General features: G+C 50.3%; 1 protein-coding gene across 4 annotated transcripts in view; it reads right to left on the reverse strand.

Annotated features, from left to right (window-relative positions):
• The window catches only part of ASAP1 (ArfGAP with SH3 domain, ankyrin repeat and PH domain 1), a 357,363-nt gene that overhangs the window by 5,353 nt on the left and 336,139 nt on the right, over nucleotides 1-15,871 (reverse strand). For all 4 annotated transcript variants that reach the window (XM_038555531.1, XM_038555529.1, XM_038555530.1 and 1 more), the window contains 4 exons: nucleotides 10,682-10,751; nucleotides 7,894-7,952; nucleotides 1,888-2,387; nucleotides 6-128 (listed from right to left, as the gene is read on the reverse strand). In XM_038555531.1, the coding sequence (XP_038411459.1) occupies nucleotides 6-128; nucleotides 1,888-2,387; nucleotides 7,894-7,952; nucleotides 10,682-10,751 (752 nt within the window). The remainder of the gene's footprint in view (nucleotides 1-5; nucleotides 129-1,887; nucleotides 2,388-7,893; nucleotides 7,953-10,681; nucleotides 10,752-15,871) is intronic.

Consider the following 15,871-nt stretch of genomic DNA (forward strand, 5'->3'; position numbering starts at 1 on the left):
CATACCCACCACTCCTGGTCCTCCTCCCCTGTGACGACAATCACTTCCCCCTCCATGAACGTGAGCTCGTCGTCATTGTCCGCCTGGCAGTCGTAGATGGTCTTCACTCGTCTCACCTTGTTTTTCCCCTTTAAGAAAGAACCTGGGTTTTAGCTGGACAAAAGCACACAGTGGCCTTGGGCCCGTGATTTACCCTCACTGAGCCTCCACGTCTCCTCTGTGGAGGGGGCGGCAAGCGCGGGGGGCTGTGTGCTCCCCCACTCTGTGCCCCCCACACCAGGACAGAGGAAACCGCAAGTGGGGATTGAAATCCAGCCTCGCCCAAACCCCTGAAGCACCCTGCCCTCCCCCACTCCCGAGAGCAGCTTGCAGAGATGACAGCAGAGTCTAAAAATGGTTTTGGGAAACATGATGTAAAGAGAAATGTGCAGCTTCTGCATACTGAATGCACAGCGTAAACAAATTTCTCAGTCCCCTCATGCAAAGTACCAAGTCAGCACATGCTGGTTAAACAGGGCGGCGGCCCAGGCTGGGAGGATTCTAGGCAGTTGCCCAAAATGTTTTAATTTCTGATCAGTTTTCACTTGCACTTTTATCTGCGGGACGTCTGGTTCTCTGCAGACAGACGGGAATGGAGAAATCATCTTCCAAAGGAGGTTTTTGGTGCCTCACTGATTAATTTGTTTTTTTTTTAAAAAGAAAAAAGCAAGCTGTGGCTCTCAATGTTTTGGGTCAAGTGACTTCTCTCTGTCCCTGGTTTCTCCCTAAGTCACCCCACTCCCTCCTGCGGTTCCTCCCGGGGCGCAAGCAGTGGGGCTGGTGGGGCAGAGGAACCGAGGCCTTGCAAGTCTTTGTTGTCTCGGGCCCATGGCCCCTAGGTGATACTTGATAACGGGGAGGATGAAATGAGGTCATAAAACAACTGGCAAGTGCACAGCACGTGCTGGGATCCCGTACGTCGAGGTGCCTGGCGGTGCCTGGGCTCTTGGGACATCGCCCCCGTGAAGAGCAGAGGCATCTGCCGCCGTACATAGGGACTGCGGTGGTCTCCAGCCCGAGGGAGAACGGGCTTTGTTTTTCCTGCCCTTCCCTTAGTGTGGAAGTGACACACTTTTACCGCAATGCTGATTTTATAATGAGCGAGGGCGGATCCCCTGTGTGCAGTGGGAGGCCTTCCGGTTCCTCACTAACTGTGCTCCTCAGCCGTGGGGGTGCAGCCGTGGGCGGTGCAGATAGTACACTGAATGCTCCCGGGGCACTTTCCCAAAAAAAGAGTGTTTTTTTTTGGGGGGGGAGGGGAAGCATTTTTATATTAAAATAAAATCGGTATATTGTAGAGAGCATTTCAGGAAAAGGAGGGAATGTGGGGTGTCAGCCGAACTCTGCTTGTGCAAGTCTCATTGGGCTTTGCCTCTGGTTCCTCTGGGAAGATGCGGGGAGAGCTGAGTGGGAGATTTTCAGAACCCTGAGAGGGAACCTGCCTTCCTGTGATTCTAAGAAAGGGAAATATCATCCTCCAGGCTCTAAGACAAGTGTGTGCGGGCTGCCGCTCATCCCTCACTGCACCGAACTGCCCGTGAGCTCAGCGGCTGCATTAGCTCCTTCCGGTGTACCAGGGGACCGGGCTCAGAGAGGGTAAGGAATGCACCCAGGTCACACAGGGAGAGCGGGAGCTCAGGGCGGGTCCTGAAGCCCGCTGGCTGGAGTCCAACACCCAACACCCGCGTCCCTAACCACTAGACTCTGCTCCACCACCATGCCTGAACCACAGCCAGCTTAGGTGAGCAAGCTTGTGATTTTTCTGTGTTAGCTGGGGCACAGACTCTCCCGCCAGGTTTCGGAGAGCAGCAGGGTTTTGCAAAAGCCTCAAAATTGATGTCTACCCACCGTATTGATTTTCCTGGGCAGTGGTACGGGCGTCTCTGGCAGAGTGGGCGTGAGGTCATTGGAGTCTTCAGATGCTTGCTTTTGGATGGCGTCTCGGGACTGCACATTTGGGGAGAGATCCGCCGGGTGTGCCTTCTGCGTGACGTCGGGGGGCTGCTGTGCCTTGGGTGAGACATCTCCGGTCTGGGGTTTCACCAGCAGGTCCCCCAGCTGTGGTTTGGGAGGCAGGTCCTTCATCTGTGGCTTGGGAGGTAAGTCTGCCAGCTGGGGCTTGGGTGGCAGGTCGCCCAGCTGCGGCTTGGGGGGCAGTTCTCCTGGCTTCGGTGGCAAATCTCCAATTTGGGGCTTGGGAGCCAGTTCTGTGGGCTTCGGGGGCAGGTCTCCAGGTGGTGGCTTCTGTGGTAACTCTGCCAACTGCGATGACTTCTGGAAGATCTCGGGCGGGATGTTGGCTTTATCTAGGGAGAGGTGATGGCTGGTTTCTGTTTTCCTTAGTGCCACTGTGGGAAGCAACCACAGAGAGCAAGGTCACCAGAGGGGACCCCGAGGTGGGGAAGCGCTGTCCCCTCCTTCGGTCACCGGGAGGACCGATGGAGAGTGAGTGCCTGTTCTTAGAAGATGAAAGTTGGAAGCCTAGAAGGTGTCCACGGGACCGTATACGATTTCATGCCTCAGTTACGTAAGAACAGGATGTCCAAACTAATCCAGAATTAAAAAAACAAAAGACTATATAATACAAACAGGTTACAGAAAATTAGAAGGATAGAGTTAAGTTTTCCACAAGCCTGCCACCTAAATGTAGCCATTGACGGTAATGTGCCGTATTTCCTTCTGGACTTTTCTACGTGTTTTCCATAGGTAAAACTTTCATCTGCTTTTATCTGCACACCGCTTTAGCGAGAGGCAGGCATACGCCAGGTCAATAAAATTCCTCTAGCAGCAGTACATAATTTTTAGTGTTGCATTCTGTTCTGTGGCTGTAGCAGGATTCGTGATGAATGCCCCCGTCTCTAGGATCCCTATACTACAGAAGCGGTGAAAGGCCTCTCCTTTCGCCTCCTCCCCACCACCCCCTAAGCTAACCTCTGTTACATTTTGGTGATACAACCACACGTACTTAGGAAACCACACACCGGATTACAACACACACTTTGTCTGCAACTTCGTGTCTTGCCTACTCAATGTTTGGGAGGATTTCCTAGGCAGATCCTCTCTATTCTCTGTATGGCCACGGCTGTGTAATTCTGCACAGCTTGGGGATTCTAGGTTGTGGAAGCATTCCCAAGGCTTTTTGCACAGCTTTGTCAGTAGGACCTAGGGCACTAAGGACATGTCTCCAAGTGCAGCTCCACCACTTACTGAACTTGCTGTGTGATCTTGGGTAAATTACACAACCTCTCTGTGCCTCACCTTCCTTATTTCTAAAATATGAGTTAATACAGGTAAAAAATTTGCCAATAGGACCTGACAGGCTCTAAGTATCATATAAGAGTATTATCTTTACTGTCAGGCAGGGTTCTTTGGGGCCGGGATTCATATTTTTACTTATTTTTGGAACTCTGGCTCCTGGTAGAGAGGCCAAGCACAGTGTATGCATCCTGCAAGGAGACAGCTGACAGAAGGCACAGTGAGCAAGTCAAACGAAGACTTTCATTCTAGAGGTATGATATATTCAGAAAGATAGTCTTCAAATTTATTAAAAGGAAAGGAAGATGAACCCCAGTGTTGCAAACTGTCACAAGCTGTACTGTGGCTGCTTCTGCTCATGGCCTGCTTGGCCACGTCCCAGTGCATGGGCTGGCCCCTGAACTTCAGCTGATGTGCCTCAGCTCAGAGTTCAAGCAAGCCAACGTCCTCTCTTGCAAATCGCCAACTGGTAAACGGATGTCTGAGGCAGGCAGTGATGGGGGAAGCTGGGGGAATCCCTGAGGCAGTGGGGCTGGTGAGCCGTGCTGTGAGCCACTGGCGGGGGAACAGCAACTGTAGGTGCTGGGCAGAGAGAACCCCAAAACATTCACGCCCAGTTCAAGGAATGTATTCTGTAAAAAAGGATCAAAGCCAGGCTGAGGTGCTCGTGCTTGAATTGAATGCTCAGCACGGCACCGTTCACAGCGAAAAAGCTGCATGCAGGCCGTGTGGAGGCAGGACGGCAGGGCCTGCCCAAGACTTCAAGGCACCAGACAACAGAATACTATGCAGCCAGGAAAAGTCAGACTGCATGCAATTTGTTACAGGAAATGCTTCTGATCTATAAGAAAAAACCAACCAAACCAAACCAAATCAGGGACACCGGGCTGGCTCAGTGGTTGAGCATCTGCCTTTGGCTCAGGTTGTGATCCTGGGGTCAAGTCCCACATCAGGCTCCCTACAAGGAGCCTGCTTCACCCTCTGCCTGTGTCTCTGCCTCTGTCTCTGTGTCTCTCATGAATAAATAAATAAAACCTTAAAAACAAAACAAAACATCACACCGTAACTTAAAACCTAAAACAAAAAAAGTACAGTGAAAGTGTTTCTGTTGGGTGATAAAAGAATCGGGTGGTTTGTATTTTTCTTCTCTTTGATTGTATATTTTTTAAATCTTCTAGAATGAATACATATACTATTATTATAATAGGCCGAAACAAAATGAGAAAATAGTTTCTCCTGTAGGGATGCTTGCCCAACCTTTGGCTATTCTATTTCCAAGCTGGTTTTGTGTTTCCCTGGCTCCAATGAAAAGTCCTTTCCGAACTGCTTTTTTAACTCTGAAGGAATGACCAGCAAACTCTCCCCCAAAAACTGGACCACAGAGAGTACACCGCTGGAGTGAGGCCCATTAAGAACAAGACAGGAACGGGCGTTCCCAGACCGACCCCCACTCCTTACAAAAACCTGGGAGGTTATGGTGCAGCTGGTGTGCGCAGACAGGACTGGGTGGAAGGAAATGGATACGAAGCAATACCACCCAGAGTACAGTCTACTGAAACGCTCTTCCCTTGGCCGTGATCATTCTACCCCTGAGAATGGCTTCTAAGCACACAACTGAAGAGGAGGAAGCAAATGAAGAAAAACCCTGCAAGACTCTGGTCCAGATTCCCAACAAAAGGGGTTGCTGCAGACGAGCCGTGTAAGAGTCAGGGCCGATACTCGAGCACTGGCCAGTGGCCTCGTGCAGTGATTCTAACGCGGGATGGATGGATGGGCCTTGGCTTTGAGCATGAACAGCTGCACACTTCACACAAAGAGAGAAAACCAGACGGCATCCACCTCTTGTGAGAAGAACACACGACCACCGCCCAGGAAGCAGTTTTGCTGAAGCCTGAACTTGTATCTGATTGGGTCTGGAGATCCAACTTCTGATTGACAGGAGACACAGAGGACAGAGGAACATGTTAAACCATCACATGGGGATGAGGTCAGCAGAACCCAAACTGGAAAAATCTACTAGGATGAATAGCTCAGTTCCTTCCACACATAAACTATGAGAAAAGGGGAGAGATGCAGGGAGACCATTAGCCTAAGAAACACAAGAGCCCCCGCCCCCCACCCCCCCCACCGCAGGTCGGGCAGCCAAAAAATAAAAAATAAAAAAACACAAGAGACCAACTCGCCAATTGTCCCATCAGCTGGACTTTGTTTCATTCACTCTTGATTTGAACAATTTGTTAAAGGAAGGAAAAAAAAAAAGGGTATTTATGAGACAATCAAAAATGTAAACTGGGGATTTGAAGGTATTAAGAAACGTTGGATTTTTAAAATGCGAGAGTGTCTGAGACGTGATAATGGTACGTAGCGTGTCTAGGTGGTATGATGTGCACATCTGCCACGGACTTGCTGGGGGTGGGAGACAGACGAAACCAGCTCAGGTATAAACTGGTCACTGCTGGAGCTGCGTGATGAGCCTCTGGTGGTGAGGTGGAGGCGGCTACTCTGTGTTTTAAAGTATTTTTGTATAGGCTTATGGTAATTTCAAAACCAGTTAAAAAAAAAAGGCAAGAGAAAAGAAAAGGAGCAGTACAATGAGGCGGTGGTTGGAGGGAGCTGGTCCTGCTGGGGTGCTCACAGCACACTTGCTTCTGGTGGAATGGCTCAGCGTGAACACCACCGTGAAGAGGGGTGCGTGTGCCAGGGCGCCATCCCCGAGTCAGGAGGGGTGGGAGTGGGGCTCATGCATTAGCATGGGGTCCTCCCGAGGATATGGCCAGCTGCTTTCTGGGGGACAAGTGCAGGCAGGCAGGGCACATGACAGTGAGGGTGGATGGGCGTGGGCTTACGTCCTGTTCCCTGAGAAAACAGAAGTGAGGTTTCTAGGAGCACAGAGAAGGTGTGAAGGAGAGTACGGCTAGGGAAGTGGCGAGTCAGTGGATCCCAGAGATGCCAGGCACCATCAGAGGCCCGTGTGAGCCCAGCGGTCAGGAAGCAGAGCGGAGCTGCCGTCCTGTGCTTCTCTAGCACGTCCCAGTGTGTGGAGCAGCCCAGGGTAGGTCAGGTGAGCAGAAGCCACACAGGAGGTGCACGGAAGAGGATGGAAAGCGTTAGAAGAGAGATGCTGGCTGGGGCGGGGGGGGGGGGGGGGGGGAGAGCAGTGAGAAGGAGGCAGCAGCCACGGGGTGGGGGTGGGGGCAGTGGGGCTAAGGATAGCTGCGGTTTGGAAGCAAGAAGGGAGCTGGGGGGATCCCTGGGTGGCGCAGCAGTTTGGCGCCTGCCTTTGGCCCAGGGCATGATCCTGGAGACCCGGGATCGAATCCCACATCGGGCTCCCGGTGCATGGAGCCTGCTTCTCCCTCTGCCTGTGTCTCTGCCTCTCTCTCTCTCTCTGTGTGACTATCATTAAAAAAAAAAAAAAAAAAGGGAGCTGGGCAGGCAGGTGGAAGGAATCAGTGGTAACGTGCAATCGATGCGGGAAGAGCACAGGATCGAATCTGGGCAGACTGCAGATAAGTGGGAGCAGTGCTGCCGAAACACCTCAAGCTTCTCTGGGACCAGGACAGCATCTTGGGCCGAGGTTAAAAGAAGAAAACAATGACCTGAGATAAAGACTCAGTAAATCCAGGGAAGCTTCCTCTGTGTTCCATGCAGAATGAACTGGAAGCCACAGGACTCTCACTGCACTACAGTACAGGAGCCTGGCAGGTGTACCTCCAAATATGCCACTTGGCCAAAGGCCTCGGGAGAAGGGTGGATCCCAGCTTCCCACCACGGAGTCCTAACTTTGACTTCTGGGGTCAAAGGACTTGACCTGAGCCTCCGCCTGTACCTAACGTGGGCCCTCTGGCCTCGTGGGCCTAAGTGAGGACGGACAGAATGAAACAAAGGCATCTGGGTATTCTCAGCCCCCGAGGGGGAGCTGGCAACAAAGGAGGGGGAGCAGATAAGACAACGGACATGCTGGTCATACGGATGAAAAGCTCAATCAGGATTAAGGAAGATTTGGTCAAAGAACCGAGTGTCTTCGCTTGGCAAGGCAGCGGCATTCACAGACACTGCTTTCTTGTACTTCTCAGAGCATGAGTATCTCTACTTTGCATGATGGATGCCATCCCAGGGAAGGATTTCTGTGCCCCAGAAAGCGAGGGGCTTTCTGAAGCCATGATCTCATTTCGTCCTTACCAAACCTCACGAAGCAGGTATTCTTGCCCATGTTTAGAGGTGAGGAATCTGAGGCTTTGGGGAGCTTCCGAGTCCTCTGCCCAGGCCACACAAGTGAGGGTGGAGGTGGTGGTGGTTCCCAGGTCTCTCTGGGAAGGAATGGTATCCCCATACCCAGGGATGATAACATATCTTCTAGAAAAGGACTGTGAGTTTTTTGGGTTTTGTTTTGTAAAGTATGGTGTTTTGCTAATCACAAAACTTGAGTTTATAAATCTCTTTCTTCACTGAACAAATATTTATTGGGCATCTATGACATGCCAGGTACTGCTTTAGGCATCTGGGATCAAGCCATGTACGAAAGAGATGGAGGCACCTGTCCCCTTGGAGGGCACAGTGACAGTCTAGTTACATGAACACGAGAAAGAGAAATCTTACCTTTCTGAGGTAGTTTAGGAAGAACTCTTGGACCAAGGGCAGTCTTTGCAGAACCGGTGCTGGTTAACAAATAAGAAGCATTTAGAATCTCAAGATGCTACAATATCATTAGTGATATCATATTAAAAAAAAATCACAAGAGTTTGATGAATTCTCTAAAAACCCTTTCAAAATTTCTTTAATGAAAGAGGATGGTCTGTTTTCCACAGTTCAAAATGTGCCCGGCTGGGGAGGACCCAGGGAAGGGTGGAAAGGTCAACTCTGTGAGTGATGAAGTTACCACTTCTTCGCCTTGAAACCTGCCCTCAGAGGCAACGTCTGAGAGCACGTGTTGCCTGGTAGCGCGTGACCCAGGGTGCTGCACAGAAGTCAGTGTCCTCGAGGGATTACTGTCTCTCACCCTAACTCTCGCCACCCTCACTTCTGGGCGGGGAAACTGAAGTCTAGGGAATTTTAGCCCAGGGTCCCAAGGCTGGCCAAGGGGAGGAGCTATAAATTGAGATCTCAGCTTTGTTCATTGCCAGGGCTTTGCGTCCTCCATGGCACCAGAGTAGACAGCTTGGGCTCTCAGACCTCTGGGCTCTCTCCCTGGGCTTCCCCTCCTCTTGGGGGCCCTTATAAAATGAATAGGGAAAAACACTCAAGTGTTGGGAATAGAAGTCCACCCCATGTATTCTGAATCATCCAATGTTCCTCCCCACACACCTGCCATCATCCAAATGCCAGGGCTGCAGGTGGCACCTGTTAGCTGGCACCCACAGGGCTCCCTTAGCAAGAGGCTGGAGCTATTCTCAGAGGAGGCCAGAGCGTGCAGACCCAAAGAGAAGCAGCAGCCGAGCACCTGAGTCCCACGTGCCAAGAGCCCCTCTGAATCTCTCATTTGTCCTCTTCTGTCCTAAGAACTGGCTTTCCCCTCTTTCTCTCCTAACTGTGTTTAAAAGCAGAGGGAAGGGTCCCTGGGTGGCACAACGGTTTGGCGCCTGACTTTGGCCCAGGGTGCGATCCTGGAGACCAGGGATCGAGTCCCACGTCGGGCTCCCTGCATGGAGCCTGCTTCTCCCTCTGCCTGTGTCTCTGACTCTCTGTGTCTATCATGAATAAATAAATAAAATCTTAAAACCAAACAAACAGAACAAAGTTAAAGAAGAAGATGACATGCATCTCCTAACTGCTTTCTCCTCAGCTCTCATGCAATCCTACTGCCCCTGGCTGCGAATCTGGAAAAGGTGAACACACAGAGTCTTGCCTTGGACGCCTCTGGAGCGTGTGTTTCTCACGTCCGGGCTCGGCATGCTCTCAGGGAAGCACACCTGCCGATTCCTGACGTGAGCATGGCAGTTATTCCCGACAGAGGCCCTGGGTCAGCACCAAACACTCACGGGCCTGCGTTTCTTCCCCAGGAGGGAACATAAGGTTGCCGCTGTGTGCATGGATGCAGCTTGATTCTGTTTAAAAAGCATTTTGTGGGCACTCTCCATGTGATCAGATGCCCCCACCCTCTGGAAGATGACCCCAGAACTGCAGTGTGAGTTGCCCAGAGCAGGCTGGAGAGGGGATGGAGTGGGAATGGGTGGGTAGACGTGAGGGAAGGGGACTATGGGCCTTGGAGTCTGGAGGACACTGGGCTAGTCCAGCTCTGACATCTGCCACCACTTAACCTCTCAAACTCTTGGGGCCGTTCTTCTCATCTCTAGGAAACAGTAATCGGCCTATCTTGTAAAGTTCAGACTAAATAGGACAGTGGCATTAAAATAAATGAGGACTTTGTTTTTTCTCTTTGATAAACTCTGGAAAGTAACCCCCTATACCAGCTGACTCTCCCTGAGGTTTGGGGACTGGAAGTGGCTCTTTGTGTCTTTATCTTGGATCGTGCCTCTAGAGAAAACCCTCTGCGCTGCGATTGGCTACGTGGTGCCTATAGAAGATCTTCCCAAGTATCCCATTTCCGTGGAAGGAGGGAAGAAAGGGTCGCTGCTATTAGTCCTGTCTAAGAGAATCTTACAAAACAGGGCACTTGGAAAGAGTCATATTTTTACGTCTGAAAATCTCTGGGCTGTCGGGTTTCCCTGAGGACTGTTTTCATTCCCAAGATAGGAAGAAGGAGTCAAGAGGGAAAGTAACAGAGCAATTTCTCTAAACAAATTAAAAATAGGGGGCACCTGGGTGGCTCAGTGGTTGGGCATCTGCCTTTGGCTCAGGTTGTGTGATCCTGGGGTTGAGTCCCACACCGGGCTCCCCGCAGGAAGCCTGCTTTTCCCTCTGCCTCTGTGTCTATCACAAATAAATAAAATCTTTAAAAAAAATTCAAAATTAAACCTCATTCTGATGGACTCTGACATCAAGAAATGAAGTTTGGCCCGGCAGGGAACCTTGATGGGAGGAGAAGCTGGATGGGTGTGACTCGTGGTGGCCGGCCACCAGGGACGGGTGCATATGGACAGTGAACATTAATTAGGTCCTCTTTGCTATCAGCACCAGCTGGCAGACCACACTTCCAGCAGACTGCCGCTAAAACCCAGTTTTTTTTTTTTTTTTTTTTTTTTAGATTTTATTTATTCATGAGCGACAGAGAGAGAGAGAGAAAGAGAGGCAGAGACACAGGGAGAGGGAGAAGCAGGCTCCATGTAGGAAGCCTGATGGGGGCTCGATTCCAGGTCTCCAGGATCCAGCCCTGGGGCGAAGGCAGCGCTAAACCGCTGAGCCACCTGGCCTGCCCTAAAACCCACTTCTAGAATTCCGAACGGTCAGCTATGATCCCAGTGGCAGCAGGAACATGAAGGTGCCTTACCTGGATTGCTGAGACAGTCCCTCGAACTTGTTTGCGGTCTTACTTGATGATGATGGACCCACATCGTTACCTAAGGGAAGAATCAGGTGTCAAGTTGCATCTTCAGACAAGGAAACGGAATGAGGGGGTTGAGGATTTGGCAGACGGGCACCCCTCTGGTTCCAGAAAGGAATTTAAAAGACTCCAGGGAGAACAGTATGCATTTGTAACTTCAAAACAAAACTGGTTGGGGCTACGATGATGTTTTTCTTGCTCTCCAAGGGCTATGCTGAAAAGATGAGCAGCCTGCTTCCAGGCAAGGCCTATAAGGTTATAGGACTTTGGGGACGTCCCGTTGGCTCTGGATCTTGTCCTTAGCTTGGGTGCAAGGAAAGAAGAGTAAAACTTCTAATGCGCCCAGAGGTGGCATGCTGGGTAGACCAGCCCTGGGAGCCAGGCTCAGAAGAAACACACAACCCACCAACTGTGTGTGTGTGGACACTATTCAGCAGGCTGGTGATGACTGGCCATCTGCGGGGCAGGACCTTAAGGCACTTCATCATTCACTTAGACAATAGCATTTATTAAGCATCTACTGTGTGCAAGGCATGAACATAAGAGCAAGAGGCACAAAAGCAAGTAAGATGTCCCTGCTCGTGCAGAGCTTCTGATCTGGCCTGGGAGATGCACGTGTATACACTAGACTAGTAATGTGGAGTGGGGTGCATGCTGAACAGGGATGGGTGCTCCGAAAAGGAAACAGTGTCCAAACCTGACTGGTAAGAGCAGCAGGGCAGGTCCTCTGTGGGGGACAGGGCGCCTGAACAGTGAAGCACTTTCTAATGCGGGAGCAGCAAAAGCACACACGCGGTCTTTGACCAGGAGAAGGCAGAGAGACTGGTGAGAATCAAGGGGGCTCCTGTGTGACCCATGCCACGGTGGGAGGAGCAGAGCCCCAAGCTGCCAGGCGGCCGTCCAGGAGGCCTCCCTGGAACCTCCAGGCACGGCCCTTCCTCCCCTGCCTAGACACGCACGGAATCCCCCGGGTGCCACTGAGGAGACTCAGAAACCGCAGGACTGCTGCAGAGGCCAGGACTGGCCAAAGCTCTGAGCTCTGCCCTACACGGTGGGTCAGCTCCACGGCACCCACAGTGGCCCCAGTGCTTTTCCTCCTCATAACAACATGAAGAGCTGGCCTCATTATCCTCATTTTAAAGATGAGGAAACAAAGTTAAGTGAGCCAGTGGCTGCAGGTTGCATGGCTACCTGATACACCTGGAAGTCCTGACCCCTGGACGGGAACGTCGATAATAGTGACCACCGTTCACTGAGCGTTTACTAGGAGTGACGTCCAGGGGGTAAGTACGTCACTGGAATCAGGTCCATGACATACATAATACATTTACCCTCCACGTTGGGTATGAAGAAACAACACACAAAGTGGTACAACCAAGCCCAAGGTCAAGTAGCTGGTAGGGCAAGAGCTGGGATACAGAGCCAAGCGGTCTGCCTCCAGGATCTGTACTAATCACCCCTCTATCACCGCTCGTCCCATTGAACCTCCCAGATAGGGAGAGGCTGGTGGAAGGCTAAGATGGGGCCTCCTGGGACAGAACTTTCTATAACTCGAGGACACTGCTGCAAGAAGCAACCAGCTAAACTGGTGTTACCGAGGCCAACGATTTTCAACAAATATAGCTTTATTTGAATAAGACACTCCTTCCAACCATCGGTACATTTCCGTGATCCGTCACGGATGCTGAAGGACTCCGGGGCAGCCTCTCACGGAATCCTCTGAGCTCTGAATGCTGTTCAAGTAGGCGTTTCTTTTCAGCACAGTCCTCAGTGTGAGTCTTTAGGACTGGCTATCAGATCTCACACTTTCAGACTTTGATGAGCCGTAACAATCAAAATGTCAAAGAAAGTTCTATGGTAGGGTAAACTACTGCATCTGTTGATTCCCTTTCCAGGTAGAAAACATTCCAAACCAGTGATACTTAACCATATTACGTGCGGGACGAACTATGAGACCATTTGGGTTGTAGAAGGCCACCCACTCTGCTGTCATGCGGATGAGCCATCACGCCAGGGTCTGTGGCCTGACACTGCAGCCCAAATGTCCATGTCCTCATTTAACCCTGCTCTCTGGCCACTTGAGGTGACTCTCCATCTCCAAAGACGCTGTGTTTCTATGCTCCGTAAGCTATGCTCCTCTGTCCCTTCTCTCTGCAGCCCCAAACCCTTCCCACTTGTGGCGAACTTCTAAGTAACCTACGAAGCGTCTCTCCAGAGTCAACTTCTGAGAATTCTTCCCTAGCCAGACGTGGCCACTCCCTCCTTCCTGTTAGCCTACAACCATTCATCACAGGGCACTGGCTAAGGGTGCAGATTTCGGAGCCAGACAACCCTGGTTTTGAACTCCAGCCCTACCGTCACCCAGTGGGTATGAGTTTGGACTAAAGTGCTTTTTCTACTAAGCCTCAGTCCCCTCATCTATAAAATAGGAACAAAACAGTATCTACTCCACTGGATGGGTATGAGCATCACAGAAGATAAACTCTGCAGTGCAGAGCACAGGGCTGGGCCACAGGGAGCACGATACAAATGGTAACTACTATTCATAGCTCTCCGATGGAACGTAACACAAATGATGATTTACTCATTGAGCGAGCATTTCAAAGACAGGGCCTGCGCCTGGATCATCTTTGTAACCCTAGTCGCTAGGCCAAGCTCTGGCACAGAGCAGCCGCTACGTTTCTGCTGAATGAAGTCAGGGCTCTGACTCATCTGCTTCTCTGCCCATAGCTTCATTTCTCCCACACCTGGGGCAAGGCCTCCGTGGTTTGCAGACAGGAATCCCATCAATCTTATGGCAAGGCAAAGGCCGCGGGGCCATGCCTGGAAAGGAAAGTGTGACTTAAGACACCTTCTCAAGAAAGGGTAGTATTCAAGGGAGAAACAAAAGCATGGAAGCACTTCGATCCCTTTCTATATCTTCGTGCAACTTGAAAGAGGACTCTTACGTATAAAAGGTGTGTAAGAGAGAGTTGGAGACAGACGCTGAGGGGGCAGGTGAAGAAAGCTGTGGCCAAGACTCGGGGTCACCTGCTGTAGCTCAGAAACTTCAGGCCAAGGGTTTATGGACAGAGAGGATGACACTGGTCTGGCAGTGAATGACATAGGCTCCAAGAATCTTCTGGAATAGTGGATATATACACGAGCCTTGGAGTCTCAAGTGGGTTCAGACACCAGCTCTGAAGTCACCAGATTTGGGGATCCCTGAGTGGCTCAGCGGGTTTAGCGCCTGCCTTCGGCCCGGGGCGTGATCCTGGGGTCCCGGGATCGAGTCCCACGTCAGGCTCCCTGCATGGAGCCTGCTTCTCCCTCTGCCTGTGCCTCTGCCTCTCTCGCTCTCTCTCTCTCTGTGTCTCTTGTGAATAAATAAATAAAATCTTTAAAAAAAATAAAAATAAAGTCACCAGATTTGTGATTCTATACAAGTATTTGAGTGCTCTGTGCTTCAATTTCCTCACTGGTAACACGAAGACACTGACAGTCTCTAGCTTACAAGATGGCTGTGATGGCTAAATACAATGATGGAGGAGCAAGTGCACAGCACCTGGTACATGGTAAACCATCTACAGATGGTGGTCGCCAGAATTAATTTCTAGAATTGCATGCACAATGGGGGCGAGGGATGGGGGGCAGGGACCTGATGAAAATACATGGGGAAACCCAAGAAAATGGAGGAACAAAAAAATTTCTGTCCAGAGGCTTTTTTTTTTTTTTTTAACAAACTAATACTGCTCCGGTAAGTAGATGCGCATGTCTTGGATCAGACATTCTAAATACGGAGTTTTTCACCTGAAGTTCTGGCCTTGAAATAGGAGAAGTGAATCAATTTGTGGTGTAGTTTTTTTCAAGTATTGCCTGCTCAAAGCTTAAACAACTTTAAATCCCAATGACCGAAGACAAGGAATGTCAGTGATTTCCAGAGGTCACTTAGCTTGGGACTAGGAACTAGAACCCAGGCTTCCAGAATGTTCTTCTAGTGCATTTTATGGTTTCTCGTGAGAAACCGAGGAGACTTCCTGACTACCAAAGGATGGAGGTCCTGGGGTAAGCTGTTCTTAGGTATTAATTATAAGACTCTCAAGTGTGAGAAGAGGGTTAATCTCACAGCCACCACAAACTAGATAATTAGTTGTATCTTCCCTTTGCTCTTGCCTGTAAAAACTTCAGTGTCAAATCTGTAGTCTATTTCCAGCCACTGTATGTGATCTTATGTTACACATTTTGTGAAGAGATCACACTCCTGGACTTTTACTTTGTCACCTTTACTTTCCCTTTGTCCTCATTTCTTAATTAATTTTACTTGCATTGTGTTAAAATGTGGGTTGGCTTACTACAAATTAGGTTATAAACAAATTATTTATTTCCAGAGGTGAGGTTTAACGACATACCACTTGAAAAATCAAAGTCCCCATAAAACCCAAATCTGCCCATAAGCCTATTTGTTTTCTAATCAAAAGCCTGCTTTAGTCTCCTGAGACAGATGGCTGAATTCATCACAATAGGGGGACTTCAGTAATGTGATGCCTGGGCTATTTTGGGTGCTGTGGACTCTGGTGCTGGCAGGGAAAAAGCCTGGAGCGGCCTTCCCTGCACGACAGGGCTCCATGCTACAGATGGACCAGGAGGCAAAGCCAGGTGGCAACCTTGCTGCCCAGCTACTTTCTCCAGTCTTCGCTCCATGGGCAAAGAAATAATTGCTGCAACGGGGAAATGACCAAGGAATCACCAAGCAATCACATGGAGATCGCAGCAGGGCATGGAGAGGGGGAAGAGGGCAGGCTCTCCCAGCCACACGGGCTGGTGACCAATCCTGGCTCCCTGAGTACTGGCCATGGGAATGTGGGCAGGTGACTTAATCTTTCCGTGTCTTGGTGTCCTTAAAGTAATGGTCCCAGCATTTCCTACTTTGTGGAACTGTGGTTAGTATATGTGCTGCCGAAGCGAGCACTGGAACTGTGGTTAGGAATCAGATGAAGTACTGGGGTGCCTGGTTGGCTCAGCTGGGGAAGCATGGGCCCTTGATCTTGGGGGCTGTGAGTTCAAGCCCCATGTTGAGTATAGAGATTATTTAAACAAAACTTAAAAAAAAAATAGTTAAGTACTATTAACTAGCCTAGCCCCATTTTATAGTCAGAG

Source organism: Canis lupus, chromosome 13 (assembly GCF_011100685.1).
Source record: "Canis lupus familiaris isolate Mischka breed German Shepherd chromosome 13, alternate assembly UU_Cfam_GSD_1.0, whole genome shotgun sequence".
Classification (NCBI taxonomy): domain Eukaryota; kingdom Metazoa; phylum Chordata; class Mammalia; order Carnivora; family Canidae; genus Canis; species Canis lupus.